The sequence below is a fragment of the Equus quagga genome, chromosome 11 (genome assembly GCF_021613505.1).
Source record: "Equus quagga isolate Etosha38 chromosome 11, UCLA_HA_Equagga_1.0, whole genome shotgun sequence".
Lineage (NCBI taxonomy): Eukaryota > Metazoa > Chordata > Mammalia > Perissodactyla > Equidae > Equus > Equus quagga.
Genome location: NC_060277.1, coordinates 73009943 through 73023713, shown reverse-complemented (window position 1 = coordinate 73023713; position 13771 = coordinate 73009943). Strand labels below are relative to the sequence as shown.

The window sequence follows — 13771 nt, the reverse complement described above, 5'->3', positions numbered from 1 at the left end:
GAAAATACTAAGTGATTAAATATAAATTCTCCAAATCAAAAAGCTGACAAGATGATTTTGCACTGTCATTTTGGCAAGAAAACCTTAAAAAAAGGTTCTGAAGTAACTTCTTTCAAAAATGGTCTCTTTTGAGCTGGTAGAACCACCCAGTTTCTGAATTCATTTAGACCATTGCTGACTGTGAAATTTAAATAAGTGATGTCAAAAATATTGGAAAATATTTCCAAAGTTAAAAAAAAATTCATGAATTCTCTTTTAGCAGATTTCTTTTCTCTTATTGTTAACTGTCAAGATATTTACTCACTTCCTACAAGTAACAATTACTTGTAAATAACGCTAAAGTGGCATATTTTATAGTCAAGGAATTCTGTATATGATTTAGTTCACAAATGAACCTTCACTGTCATCAACAACCAGGAGGAAGGCTTTAAAGTGTGTATGCAAATTAGCCCAAGTTGTCATAAAGACAAGAGGCATCAAATTAAGAGAAGTAGTTAAGAAGGATCAAACAGCAAACAAAAGGTCTGGAAAACTTTTCATTACATTTCCAAATGTGCTGAGCAGATTTACACAGTAATCAATTACTTTTTAAAAGTGTCTTTCTCATATAGGATGGCTTTCTAGGAACACTCAACAATTTCAACTCAATTATGAAGTATAACCTTGAGTTCCCAGGTTAGAGCATATAAGTCTGTGGAGTTTCTGCTATGAGTCCTCAAACTCTACAAGTTGGAAAGAAAGAAACCCACCCTCAAGCAAACCTTAATCTTTGGGTAAACCTAAGCTGGGTCATTTTGTACCAAGAGTACACTCCAACAGCTACAACCCACAAATGACTTTCTATTTTAAATTTCTTACACTCACACATTCATGTCACTGAGGCCCAGCTTGCCAGAGAAGTGTTTTCCAACATCACAGCCAAACCACACAGCCTAGAAATACAGGACAGAGCAAGAAAAAAAGTCAACATAAATCCTATCTTCCTATTATACCAAAGTGGAAGAAGAGGTTTTAACCCCAACGAAGCAGAAACAATACAAACCTCTCCATCTTTGATGGAGGCAGCAACCATCTTTTTCAAGAAGTCAACGGGCTGGTTATTATATAGAGTTTTTCTCCCTCCAACCATATTGCTTAAGTAGTCCACTGTATAAAGTTTGTTGTACTTGTGCTGGGGCCGAGGGTCATTCACTAAACAAATCTATTGAGATCAAGAACATGTTGATTAGAACATAAAACCAGGAATGTCAAGCAAGACACACACCTCTCCTCTAAATTCATGTTTGCATCAAGCTCATCACCTCTGCCCATAAGAATAAGAATCACAAACACACTGTTAAATAACAAAGAAACAAAACATGGTAAAGTCATGTAAGAGCAGACCTTGTACCTAATTAGTGCAAGGGACACATCTGGGAGCTGCATCTATCTGTTTTTCCTACTGGCAAGAATTGTCCCAAAACTAATTCTGAAGAACTCCATGCGCCGAGTGAGGCAAGTACAAGACCCTTGCTCTCAAGTTACAAGACAGGCTCAACACCCTATAATACCACAACGAAGTTGGAATTCCAATTATAGAACAAAGCCATTTGCTTATGAGAGGATCCAGATGTCAATAAAGGAGGGGTATCTGGTCATCCTGCTAGGCAAGTGGAGGAGACCTGAAGAGAGCAGGAAAAACTAGGATAGGACACTGCTCCCTTCCACAAGAAAATCCCCAGAGGGGTCCATAGTACAGGGGTGCTCTGAACCCGTGGTAAGAAACACTCAACGACAATAAAAAACTTTTATTGTCTTTGCACCTGAAAGTGATTCTGGGTCCAAACCAGGGAAGCATGTGGGAATTAAGCTGCTGGCCTACAGTTAGACAAGTCTCTAAAGAGGAGCACTGGGGATCTTGATATGGCGAACTTCAGTCAGTGCATAAAATATTTCAGAGGAAGGAGGAAAAAAGTTTGTTTAGCATCTAGTTTGATGTTCATGCATGTTAACCCAGGAATCTTATACCCTTCCCTGTAGTCCATAGGCATCTGAAAGTAAACAGCCAGTGGCTGCCTGTGCCAGTCTCCAACCTTATCTTCCATATTGAAGAGTGGCTTGACGTGTTTCCTGTAAAACTCCAAGGGTGTTATGGGACCAATCTTCTGATAATTTTTATCTTTGTCTCGATACTCCCAGGTAAATGTCTCTGGTGGATTACCCAAACAGATGCACACCACTCGGAATATCTGGAAGAAAGAAGGACAGATGAGTGATGGCTAGGGAGAAGCGTTATTTTTTACCTCTTCATTTTCCTCAAGCTTGGGAAACATAAGAAATCAGTGGCTAAATTCAAGCTAGAAATTTCACAGGAAATCTAATATTGCTCCAAAAATTGGAAGGCTAGTGTCCAGGATCTGTAATCAGTCAATTTGTGAGTTCTTAAACAAACACTCTTAACAATATAATTCTGAAAGGTTAATATTTAGTGCCTGGTATTTGCCCTGTAAATTAAACTTCCTTAGCAAGACACTGCTCACCACTGACACACAACAAGACCTGGGTGCTGCTCTGCTGATTACACTTCAATCAACAAATAATAACGTGTATTTCATAGATGGATTTCCTTCCCTTTATGCTTCTAGATTTTGCTTTGATTGTGCCAGGGGTCTCCACTCACAGAAAAGTCATTAGATTTTCATTTGGAGCTTGGATGACAATGCCTGTTGAAAGTATTATTAGAACAAGAATAACTTTTAGTCATAAAGTACCATTTTTGGGGTTGTGAGAACACAATATTTTCTACTGATATCACAACACCTTCAAGTTAGCATCATTACAATCCAAGGATATACTTTATATTATTTTCATCTTATAGAAAGACAAAAATAGAAGTACAGAATGGAGATTCCTCAAAAAACTAAAAATAGAACTACCATACGATCCAGCCATCCCACTACTGGGTATTTATCCAAAGAGCCTGAAGTCAGCAATCCCAAAAGTCCTGTGTACCCCAATGTTTATTGCAGCACTGTTTACAATAGCCAAGACGTGGAAGCAGCCTAAGTGCCCATCAACAGACGAATGGATAAAGAAGTTGTGGTACATATATACAATGGAATACTACTCAGCTGCAAAACAGAACAAAATCACTCCATTTGCAATAACATGGATGGACCTTGAGAGAATTATGTTAAGTGAAATAAGCCAGTGAGAGAAAGATAATCTGTGTATGACTCCACTCATATGAGGAATTTAAAACTATGGACCAAGAACAGTTTAGTGGATACCAGGGGAAAGGTGGGGTGGGGGGTGGGCACAAAGGGTAAAGTGGTGCACCTACAACATGACTGACAAACATTAATGTACAACTGAAATTTCACAAGATTGTAACCTATCAATAACTCAATAAAAAAAAAAATAGAAGTACAGAGACATACCTTGTATAAGATCAGAGTATATAAAGTACTTCATCTTCTATACCAAATTTACTATATCTTTTAAAAAACAGTACACAATGATCTGCCTCTTCTTTCTCTTACCCCCCAGTCACCACCTTGATCCAATTTCATCACTTATTACCTGCATTATTTGTACCACACATTTGTATACACCATTACAGTCAAGAGAAATGGATTCTATATTAAGTGTGACTATTTTGTGCTAGATACTATATATCTGCTATATATATCTGCTACTATATATCTTCACTTAATTTTCATAAACTCTCTCAAGGTAAAATTTCCCCTACTTTTTTTTTTTCCTCAAGAGAGATCAAGACTCAAAGAAATCAAATAACCTACTTAAGGTCACACAGCCAGTAAGTGGCAGAACCACGATCTGAACCGAGGTTACACACTGTCACAAAAAAAACCAAACTTTTTTTTGCTCCATGGATACAGGGTTCAAAGAAGGGAACATTTGCTGAATGTCTTCTGTGCTGCACTATAAGCTCTGAACACCGTCTCTCTTAATCCTCTCAACAAAAGTGGTAGATATTATCCTCATTTTACAGATAAGGAAATCAACATTCAGGGAAATAAATAGCTTGACTGAAGTCACAAAGCCAATAAACGGCAGAGTTAGGATTTGAACGCAGAACTGACTTCACGGCTGTTACCATAACACTACGAATTAAGCATTTATCATTCACCGTAACTTTCTGGGTTTCATATAACTTGTCTCCTCCAAAAGATCATAAATTTCTTAAGGCTAAGGACCAGGTCATGGATATTTTGTGTCTTCTATAGCATCTAGCACTATAGCTGACCTAGACATAACAGCTGATCTGAACACTGTTCCATTCTCCACATCACTACAGGATGAATAATTTTAGAAGTACCACTTTCTTCAAGTCACTTCCCTCTTCAAAATTCAATACGCTTCCCTATTACCTCCCACAACCAATCCAAACTCTAGGACTTCATTTATTTTTCTTAGGCATAACGTACATTAAGTATGTAAAGTGCACTAATCTTAAGTATACAGCTCAATTCAATTTTTTACACACATACACACCCATGCAACTACCACTCAGATCAATATGGACAACATTTCCAGGGCTCCAGCGGTTCCATGGCCCCTTTGCAGTCAATAACCAACACCTCCTCCAAGGTAAGCGGCATTTTGACTTACATAATCATTGATTAGTTTTGCCTGTTCTTTAACTTCCCGTAAATGGAATAATACAGTATATTCTCTTTCATGTCTGGCTTACTTTGCTGATATAATGTCTGTGAGATTCAGTCATGGTGCTGTGGGTATGAGTAATTTGTTCTTTAATGCTGTGCTGTATTCCACTGTGTAAATATATTACAATTTATCTGTTCTCCTATTGATGGACACATGAGTTGTTTCCAGTTTGAGGTTATTATGAACAAAGCTGCTAAGAACATTTTTATCTAAACAGTTCTCAAGGGGGTTGAAAGAATTTACGTATACTCACCTGCAAAGTAAGAAATTCCGGTTGTTCTGCATTCTTGCCAATACTTAACATTATATTTTTAATTTTTGCCATGTTAGTGGATATGTAATGGTATCTCAATGTGGGTTGTTTTTTGAGGAAGATTAGCCCTGAGCTATCATCTGCTGCCAGTCCTCCCCTTTTTGCTGAGGAAGACTGGCCCTGAGCTAACATCCGTGCCCATCTTCCTCTACTTTATATGTGGGACACCTACCACAGCATGGCTTGCATGCCAAGAGGTGCCATGCCCGCACCTGGGATCCAAACTGGCGAACCCCGGGCCGCCCAAGCAGAACGTGTGCACTTAACCGCTGTGCCACCGGGCTGGGCCCTCAATGTGGTTTTAATTTGCATTTCCCTGATGAGCATGGTCAGATTTTAAAGGTTCTCTGAAACATCACCCAACCTTATTTCCCATCATAGACCCTGCACTCCAGTCAGGCTTGCCTGTGTCTTTCCTTACAGTCCGTTCAATGCACTCAGCTCACTGCCACCTTCCTAGCTCTGCCATCTCCTCGGTTCCTGAGATCCCAATCGTACTCCCACGCGGTAAAGTTCAGTGCAGGATGCCCCTCCTCCAGAAAGTTTTCACTAATTAATTATTCCAGCTCACACTAACTAGTGCCCTTCTATGAACACAGCTGGCACAAAAATTTAACATCTGAGGGGCTGGCTTGGTGGTATAGTGGTTAAGTTTGTGTACTCCACTTTGGCGGCCTGGAGTGTACCAGTTTTGATCCCAGGTGTGGACCCACACACCACTCATCAGGCCATGCTGTGGTGGCATCCCACACACAAAATAAAGGAAGATGGGCACAGATGTTAGCTCAGGACCAATCTTTCTCACAAAAAAATAATAAATTAACATTTGATTCCATAGTGCCATTTATGTTTCCCTAATGTCTCCTCGGCTAGACTTAATCTACTAGGGACAGGAACTAGGTCTTAGACATATCCCAACAAGCCCTACAAGAAACACATTAAAAACAGTTCTCTTAAAAGTTTTTCTCCTGTGACTGGTGTGGAATTTGAATTTAGGAAATCAAATTTGGCTTCTACTCTCTTTAAAAACATTCTGATGGTCAAGACCTTACTCATATGCATAGGCAATGTTTTCCAAGAGTCCAATACCCAGAACTTGGTAGTTAAGTAAAACACACCAGCTCTAGTCCATTTCTGACTGATAGACCATGGATGGGTTCACACCTGCCACAAGCTGATTATAGCAAATCATCACCTATCAATTCCTTTCATAATTAAGGACAATTCTCTCTCTTTTTCCTCTAGTGAAGGGAAGAACAATGGCTTCCCCCCCCCCCCAAAAATTATTTTCTCACTTCATAGATTAGAAACTTACACATTGGCAAATTCTGTACTGGAATGGCATCATCCCCTAACTTTGCTTTCTAAATTTCAAGAAGAGGTGTACCAAATACAGATAGGATTAGGGTAGCCAGTCCTACCCATGTTGCGGAGTCATTCTTGGAAGCAGCAGAGCTATTTTATTTTTAAAATAATGTCCTACTAATTCTATTGGTTTTTTCTATCCCTTTGGTTTTAACCAGGGAAGATGATAGATATCTCAGTGGATGAACTGAGCCGAATCCCAAAGGTACTCTATAAAAGTAGGCAAAAGGGAAGGCTTCGCAAGCAAAACAAAGCTGGAGCCTATAAGAAACACATCTCTTCTTCCCCTCCTCTCCTTGGACCCCCACTCTGGAGAACTGTGTTGTCCTTAACCTGACAGAACCCATCCTCTTCCTCACTTTACCCTCCTCCCTCACCTTACCTTCCTCTTCCTTCAGAATTGTCTGCTCCCACCTCTGCTCTGAGAGAATCACCAGATAAAAGATCTATGCCTGCCTTCTTAACACCCTATCCCCACCATTTTCATCCTGAAAGACTATTTAAGAAGCTTAGTTTTTGGTACTCCTTAGCTTTACTTGAGTAGCCAGAAATTCTCCAGATTGACTTTTAGGGAAATTCATTAGACACCCTAGTCCCTTTTGGCTGCCTCATCCATCAAGGAACACACACTCAAAATCCCACAATTCTCAGTCTGCACCCATATGTCATCACTGAACACTGAAACTGTTGTGTATTTATTTCTCTTCGTCATCTCCAATGTGTTCTAGGCCTCAAATGCCTTGGAAAAGACTGGAACCTGATACCAGTGTCCAAACTTATTCTCTGAACCAAAGCTAGAAAACTAGGAATAGGTCTGCCTATGACATTAGGCCTATGATTAGGGATAAAGAGACTCTTAGTCCACATATTATTATGGAAGACAGAGCCTGTCATATTAACAGAAGCAGATTAACTACCAAAAGAGGTTATGTCTGCCTTTCATTTTGTTATATTCTGTTTTCTAAGACAGAATCTTCCTTTACTAGGATTTACCAAGTGTTTTATGAGCCTGAACAGCCGGTCCTTAAACCAACTCTCTTTTAATGTTGTATCATTCTCACGTTGGTTTCTAGCACAGAATGAAGACGCAGGGCATCATATTAGCAACTGTAATTGAGCTACTCTAGCCATGGATTAATGAGCTATGTTTGGGATTCACAGGGACCAGAGAGTCACTTTGATTTGCTGAGCACCAAGGCCACAAATGGCAACTTTAGGAACCTGTCATCATGAAGAGGACACTGCCACTGGTAACGATACAATGTTAGTGACATTGACAAACTGACAATGACAGTGAAAGCTTATAGTTAGAGCACGTTTGGATAAGGAAGGGTTAACAGACTTAAATGCTATGTGCTTTCCACGAGTAATCGTTACATGTGTGTGATCATATATCTGTGGAATCATTCTGCTCAACTCTCAGTCATCCGGAGGTGATCTATCCAACTCAGCCAGGCTCTGGCCAAAAGAAGGGGGAGGCCAGGGCCAAGACCAATGAAGATTAAGACAAATAGGTGAAGCTGTTTACGTTTAAACACATTCTAAATATAAATATGAATGTTTTACAATATAATTTACATCGTACCCTATTGTGCATCTGACTCTCTATCTAAAGTAAAAAGCATTAAATCATTCCCTCTTCCCCAAAAATGCATTAAAGGAAATCTGCATTTTTGCTATCTGAATGAATTCTACGGTGAATCCTTTTACAAGACAAATACTTATGCCCTACTGCCTATGTTTTACAAATCTGAATATTTATCAAAGATACATATAAAGAATGAACGAGGATAAGGGTGACATCTTTCCCTCATGGATTTTAGTAAAACTGTAATTGGAAACATGTTGCTTTGTTTTATATTATTTGTTTACCATGCCTATAAATTATTCAAAGCCATTCACATTCAAGTCAGTTTGGAACACTTTGGAGGGAAAATTTGGCTCCAAGCCAACTAACAATAGTTAAATGAGCTCTGATTAAAAAAAAACTCTCCAGGGCCAGCCCCATGGCCGAGTGGTTGAGTTCGCGCGCACCGCTTTAGCAGCCCAGGGTTTCGTCAGTTCAAATCCTGGGCGCAGACAAGGCACTGCTCATCAGGCCACGCTGCATCCCACATGCCACAACTAGAAGGACTCACAACTAAAAATATACAACTATGTACCGGGGGGCTTTGGGGAGAAAAAGGAAAAAAAAAATCTTTAAAAAAAAAAAAATTCTCCAAAGTATAATCTCCAGGGTCCCTGATGCTCTATTTTCTCGGTAAGAGACTGCTGCTCTGAAATAACATCCCTGCTCTCAAAGGTACACAAGGGGCAGTGAGCTTTGGATAGCCAAGTCTGCTCTCTGGTGGGCAACTTGGGAGTGTTGCCTGCTTCACACAAAATGCACCTGACATTCAGGAGAAAAAAAAGATACTAGACATTGAACAAAAGTCATTACATAGAATTGAATGAAGTAAGACTACAACCATATTCCTCAGAATATAATTACATATTGAAAAACCACAATTAGTCTATTTAGGGAAATATATTTGTGACTTCAATTGAAATTGCCCACTCCCCATCCCAGCACTTCCTATCTTTCTCTCTTGCTTTATTTTTCTCCATAGCACTTTCCATCTTCTGGCACATTATACTTCCCGTATATTTTATTCACTTCTCTCTACTAGAAAGTAAATCACATGAAGGCAGGGTCTCTTGTCTGTTTTGTTCACTGCTGAATCCCCAATGCCTAGAACAGTGCCAGGTATACGTGTTAAAGAAACGTTTACTGCATACGTGACATGTAATTGTGATTTTAAACCAAACCAATCTGATAGAATGGTATTAAAACAGAGCCAAGAGAGTAGACTCAGGGAATATGAGCTTTCCAAAATGCTGGAAAGGTAAAGGCAGAGAGATATATGGCTCAGTGACACCTGGCAACTGATTCTGCTTTTCTCTGACTCCTCAACCCAATTATGATGTGGCCCTCATGATTCTGAATTTAGTTAAAAACAAAACAGGAAAATCCAATGTTTGTAACTATTCCCTTAAATATAGATTATTAGAGAAAGTTGTCCTAAAATTGTGATACAAGCCCCAAGGGTAAAAGGGTAGTAGTATGCCAAAATTTGAGTCTGATTTTTAGATCCACTGAGATCCTTCCCTGCATTTAGGGGGGTCAAGGAAGCTCTGCTGAGTTATGCTGTACCTGCACCTGCCCCCTAGGGCCTTCTGACGTCTAAGATTTTACACCCTTGGCTAATTAAACTGGAAATTTATACTAACCTTACAATGTGGATATGTGTAGTCCCTCTCTACCAACCTATAACCCATCAGAAAAGCTGCAGTTGGTGTCAGTAAGATCTAAATCCTATTTCCAGTTTATATCCATTTTGTATTTGTCTATATCATTGTCTATAAGTAGGGAGAGTGTAAATTATAAAGGGTCCTGCCTCCAAAGTCTTATTTATTAAAAAAAGGCCCATTTTAATTGGTCTCAAAATATTTTCCCTAATCAGAGAGATCTATCCATTTTAAATGATTTGCTGAAGTCTAACGTGGTGAATAATAGAATCAAGAACTGGAATGGAAAAAAGAAAAGAGGACACAGAAAGCATGAGACATGGAACACGGAGAAAGAATGTAACAATCCCAATTTAAAGACAATTGTTGTGGGAATGAGTCAATTCCCATACTCATGGCTAAACTGGGAGACAGACATCAAGTGAGAAGAGGAAGGCAGGATGCAACAGTTGAGAGTCAGCCATGAATACTTAGAAGGGTGAGAGTTTCAAGTGAGCTATACAGGCAGACAGAATGGAGGGAACCACAGTAATTAGGAAGGTTAGAATAGGAAGGTAGTTCAAAAGGGAGGAAAATTGGTAAGGCTAAAAGATTTCAGTGCAGGAGTGACATAATCTTAGAATCTTTATTTGTATTTACAATACCGGGTTGTTGAGAGGGTATACAGTCTAAAGCAGAGTAGAAATATTAGTTACTTCTACTTTTATAAAAATGCAAAGTTACAGTGCCCTTAAGAAATCATCTACCCCAACTTTTTAGTTTTACTGACGGAGAAATTAGGCTCAAAGGTAGAATGACCTGTTGATCACAGAGTAGAATGGCTGGAAGAACTCAAAAGTGGCCACAGAAGATAGGTGAACTCTGAAGAAAGTTCAGCGCTGAGGGTAAATGAGCTAGTTACAAGAGGGAGGGAGTAAGGACCTTGGTGACTGCTGAAAGTAGAGAAAGGGGAGGGAAGAGAAGACAGCTCTCTACTGCTTTCTGGTGGGGAATGAAAGAAAGGCAAGGATCTGTTTTAAAAAACCACTTGTGCCTGCAAAAGCAGGCGGGGAAGGGGATCCTTTCTGGAGCCATTAAACACATTTTCAGGCAGGGAAAGACATAAAAAAGATATACTCATAGGGTATGTACCCTTCTGTGATGTTAAAACTGCTCAGAGAGATGATAACAGTCAAATGATGACATTGAGACTACTTTTAGAGTGGTGGCTGAAGCAAAGAAATAGTTAGAAATCACACTCTCCAGCGCCACCCCGGACATACTGAATCAATCTGCATTTTAACAAGACCCCCCAAGGGATTCGGATGCACTTTAAAGTTTGAAAGCACTACTTCAGACATCTATTCTTTCCCTCCTCCAAAACCTTGCTTCTCAATTATTTCTCTCATTAGCATCTGCTATCCCTTTCCACACACTAGTTCTCACATACTGCTCTAACCTCGAGAAGGCATTCTCTCACATCTGCAAGCCCCTACTTCAAGACACCACGACATCATCTGATTCCTTCCTTTTCCTTGTCCCCTACATCAGCAAGTCCTGACAATTTCACTTCGGAAATATACCGCCAAATTTATTCACTCCTCTCTATCCTCACTCTCACCCACCTGGTCTGAACCACTACAGTCTCTCTTCTACACAACCACAATAGCCTCCTAACTGGTCTCCCTGCTTCCTCTCTTGCTGTTTCACAATCCACTCCAAAACACCCAGAGGGAATTTTTTGTAAACAAAAATTAAACCAGGTCACTCCTCAACTTAAACCCCCCAGTGGTTACCTCACTTAGAATAAAACGCAAACTCCTTAGCAAGGCTTATAGGTCCTATATAAGCGAGTTCTCTCTTCCTCTACAAGATCTATTCCAGCCAGTCTCACCTTCTTTCCAAGCTCAAGTCACACTGACTTCTTTCTGTTCCTCAAAAACACCATGCTTTCTCCCATCTGAGGGCTTCTGCACTGACTGTCCCCTCTGCCTGGTATGTCTGTGTCCAGATCTTTACGTAGCTGGATTCTTCCTGTTACTCATGTCTCAGCTCAGATTTCACCTCAGCAAGGCCTTTTCTGATGACCCTATCAACCACCAATCAATTACTGTAGTTCTTCAGAGCACATATCACAGCAGATAGTTTCTTGTGTATTCAACTGGGACTGTTTCTCTCCACTAGTACATAAAGTCCATGAGACCAGGGTCCATGTCTGTCTTCTTTCTTCAGTGATTAGGACATGCTTAATATTTAGAAGGTACTCCATAAATAGTTGTGGAATTAATGGGCATCAATTTTTCTCTTCATTGCCCAGCTTCTTGAAACTGGCTTCCTTTTCTTGTCATGGTCTGACTCTTCTCCATCTAGCTCCTTCCCCACTCCATTCTACTTGACATTATTCCACAAAACCTTATTTGGAAAATCCAGCAGCTTTTTCTCCATCTTCATATTCTTGGACCTGTTGACCTGTCTGCAGCCTCTGACACTGATGACTAGAGCCTACATCACAAAATAGGTCTGGCACTTGCTTTTATAGAAATAGATATTTTCCAGAATTCTTTGCTCAGACCTGTTCTATCCGTCTATTTTTCCTCAGGGATTTCAATCATTCCCAATGCTTCAGCCAGCTGTACTATCATCACTACCACTCTTCTAGATCATTCTCTTTGCTGTGCTCCAAGACTGTTTCTGTATGCTTGAAACCCAACTCCAATTGGACAGTGCCTTGGGACTAGGCATTTTAAAGCCAACGTTTCTCCTCTTCACAGTGGCCTCTGAAAAGAGCTGCCCTTACTGACTTATTTGCATGAACCACAGCAGCATTATCCAAAGATACCAGGCTTAAAACCCTAAAGTTATTTTTAATGATGAATCCTCCTTTATAGATAAGTTGCCAAGTCCTAAAGATTTTTCCTCTTAAGATCTCTCGTATTTCTCCACTCCTTTCCATTTCTATTGTCACCACCCTTGTTTAGGCCAAATTAGTACCTCCTAGACTGCTACAGCTTCATAACTGGTCTTCCTATCTCTCCTCCTTCCAGTTTAACCTATTTAACTAAATTAATCTCTTAAAGTACAGCTTTACTTCACATTACTCTGGTACTCAAAAATCCTCCTGACTTCTCATTTCCTACTGAATTAGGTCAAACTCTCATTCTAGGATTCAAAGCTCTTATTATATATGTCTACTTCTAACTTTCCACATTATTCTCTTAGCTTCAAACTTTTATGTGCCTCAGGATCACTAATTTAATGCAGATTATAGGGACCATCCCCAGAGATTCAGATTCAGTATATCTGAAGTGGGACTCGGGAATCTACATTTTTAACAAGCATCTGATGATTCTAATGCAGACGGACTTCAAACCACCTTTTTTTTTCCCAAAGATTTTATTTTCTTTTTTTCTCCCAAAGTCCCCTGGTACATAGTTGTATATTTTTAATTGTGGGTCCTTCTAGTTGTGGCATTTGGGATGCCACCTCAGCATGGCCTGATGAGCAGTGCCATGTCCGCACCCAGGATTCAAACTGGCGAAACCCTGGGCCACCAAAGCGGAGCGCACGAACTTAACCACTCGGCCACGGGGCCGGCCCCTCAAACCACTTTTTGAGGAACACGATTCCAGCTCCTCCCTAAGACTCTAATAAACTAGCCTATTCACTGATTCCCAAACCCACCTCGAGCATGTCTAGACTGTTTTCCACTCCATTCTCATTTCATTCAAAGCACATCTCAAATGCAACTTTCTCTAGAAAGGCTTTCTTGATTCCCCAAATAAGATGCAGCAACTCCCTCTTTGAAGTGAGATAATATGCTTACGTATCTCTTAAGAACATTTACCTCACTTTGTATTACTTATTTTATTGCCCTACTAGATGTTAGTTACTTGATATGTAGCATCTGCAATTCCTCCCATATAACAGGCACTGAGAAGTATCTGATTGAATGCTGTGGAGGTCCAGAATGCTTCACACAGTATGCCTTCTGGGTGCCACCATCAGAAATAGAAACTTGGGCTGGATGGATCCAAGTCTGACTCAGCATGCAATTTTGAACATTCTTTTAAGTCAAGAGTTAAGAGGACTTAAATTTTTTCATCTTCTTTCAGAACAAAACATGTTTCCGGACTTTTGTCATTCTTTTTACAATAG

General features: G+C 39.9%; 1 protein-coding gene across 1 annotated transcript in view; it reads right to left on the bottom strand.

Moving 5' to 3' along the window:
* Positions 1 to 13771, bottom strand: part of BLMH (bleomycin hydrolase) — a 44383-nt gene that overhangs the window by 18611 nt on the left and 12001 nt on the right. Inside the window, exons 7-9 of the mRNA XM_046676433.1 lie at positions 2073 to 2228; positions 1043 to 1201; positions 865 to 932 (exon numbers count right to left, since the gene is read on the bottom strand). Of these exons, the coding sequence (XP_046532389.1) occupies positions 865 to 932; positions 1043 to 1201; positions 2073 to 2228 (383 nt within the window). The remainder of the gene's footprint in view (positions 1 to 864; positions 933 to 1042; positions 1202 to 2072; positions 2229 to 13771) is intronic.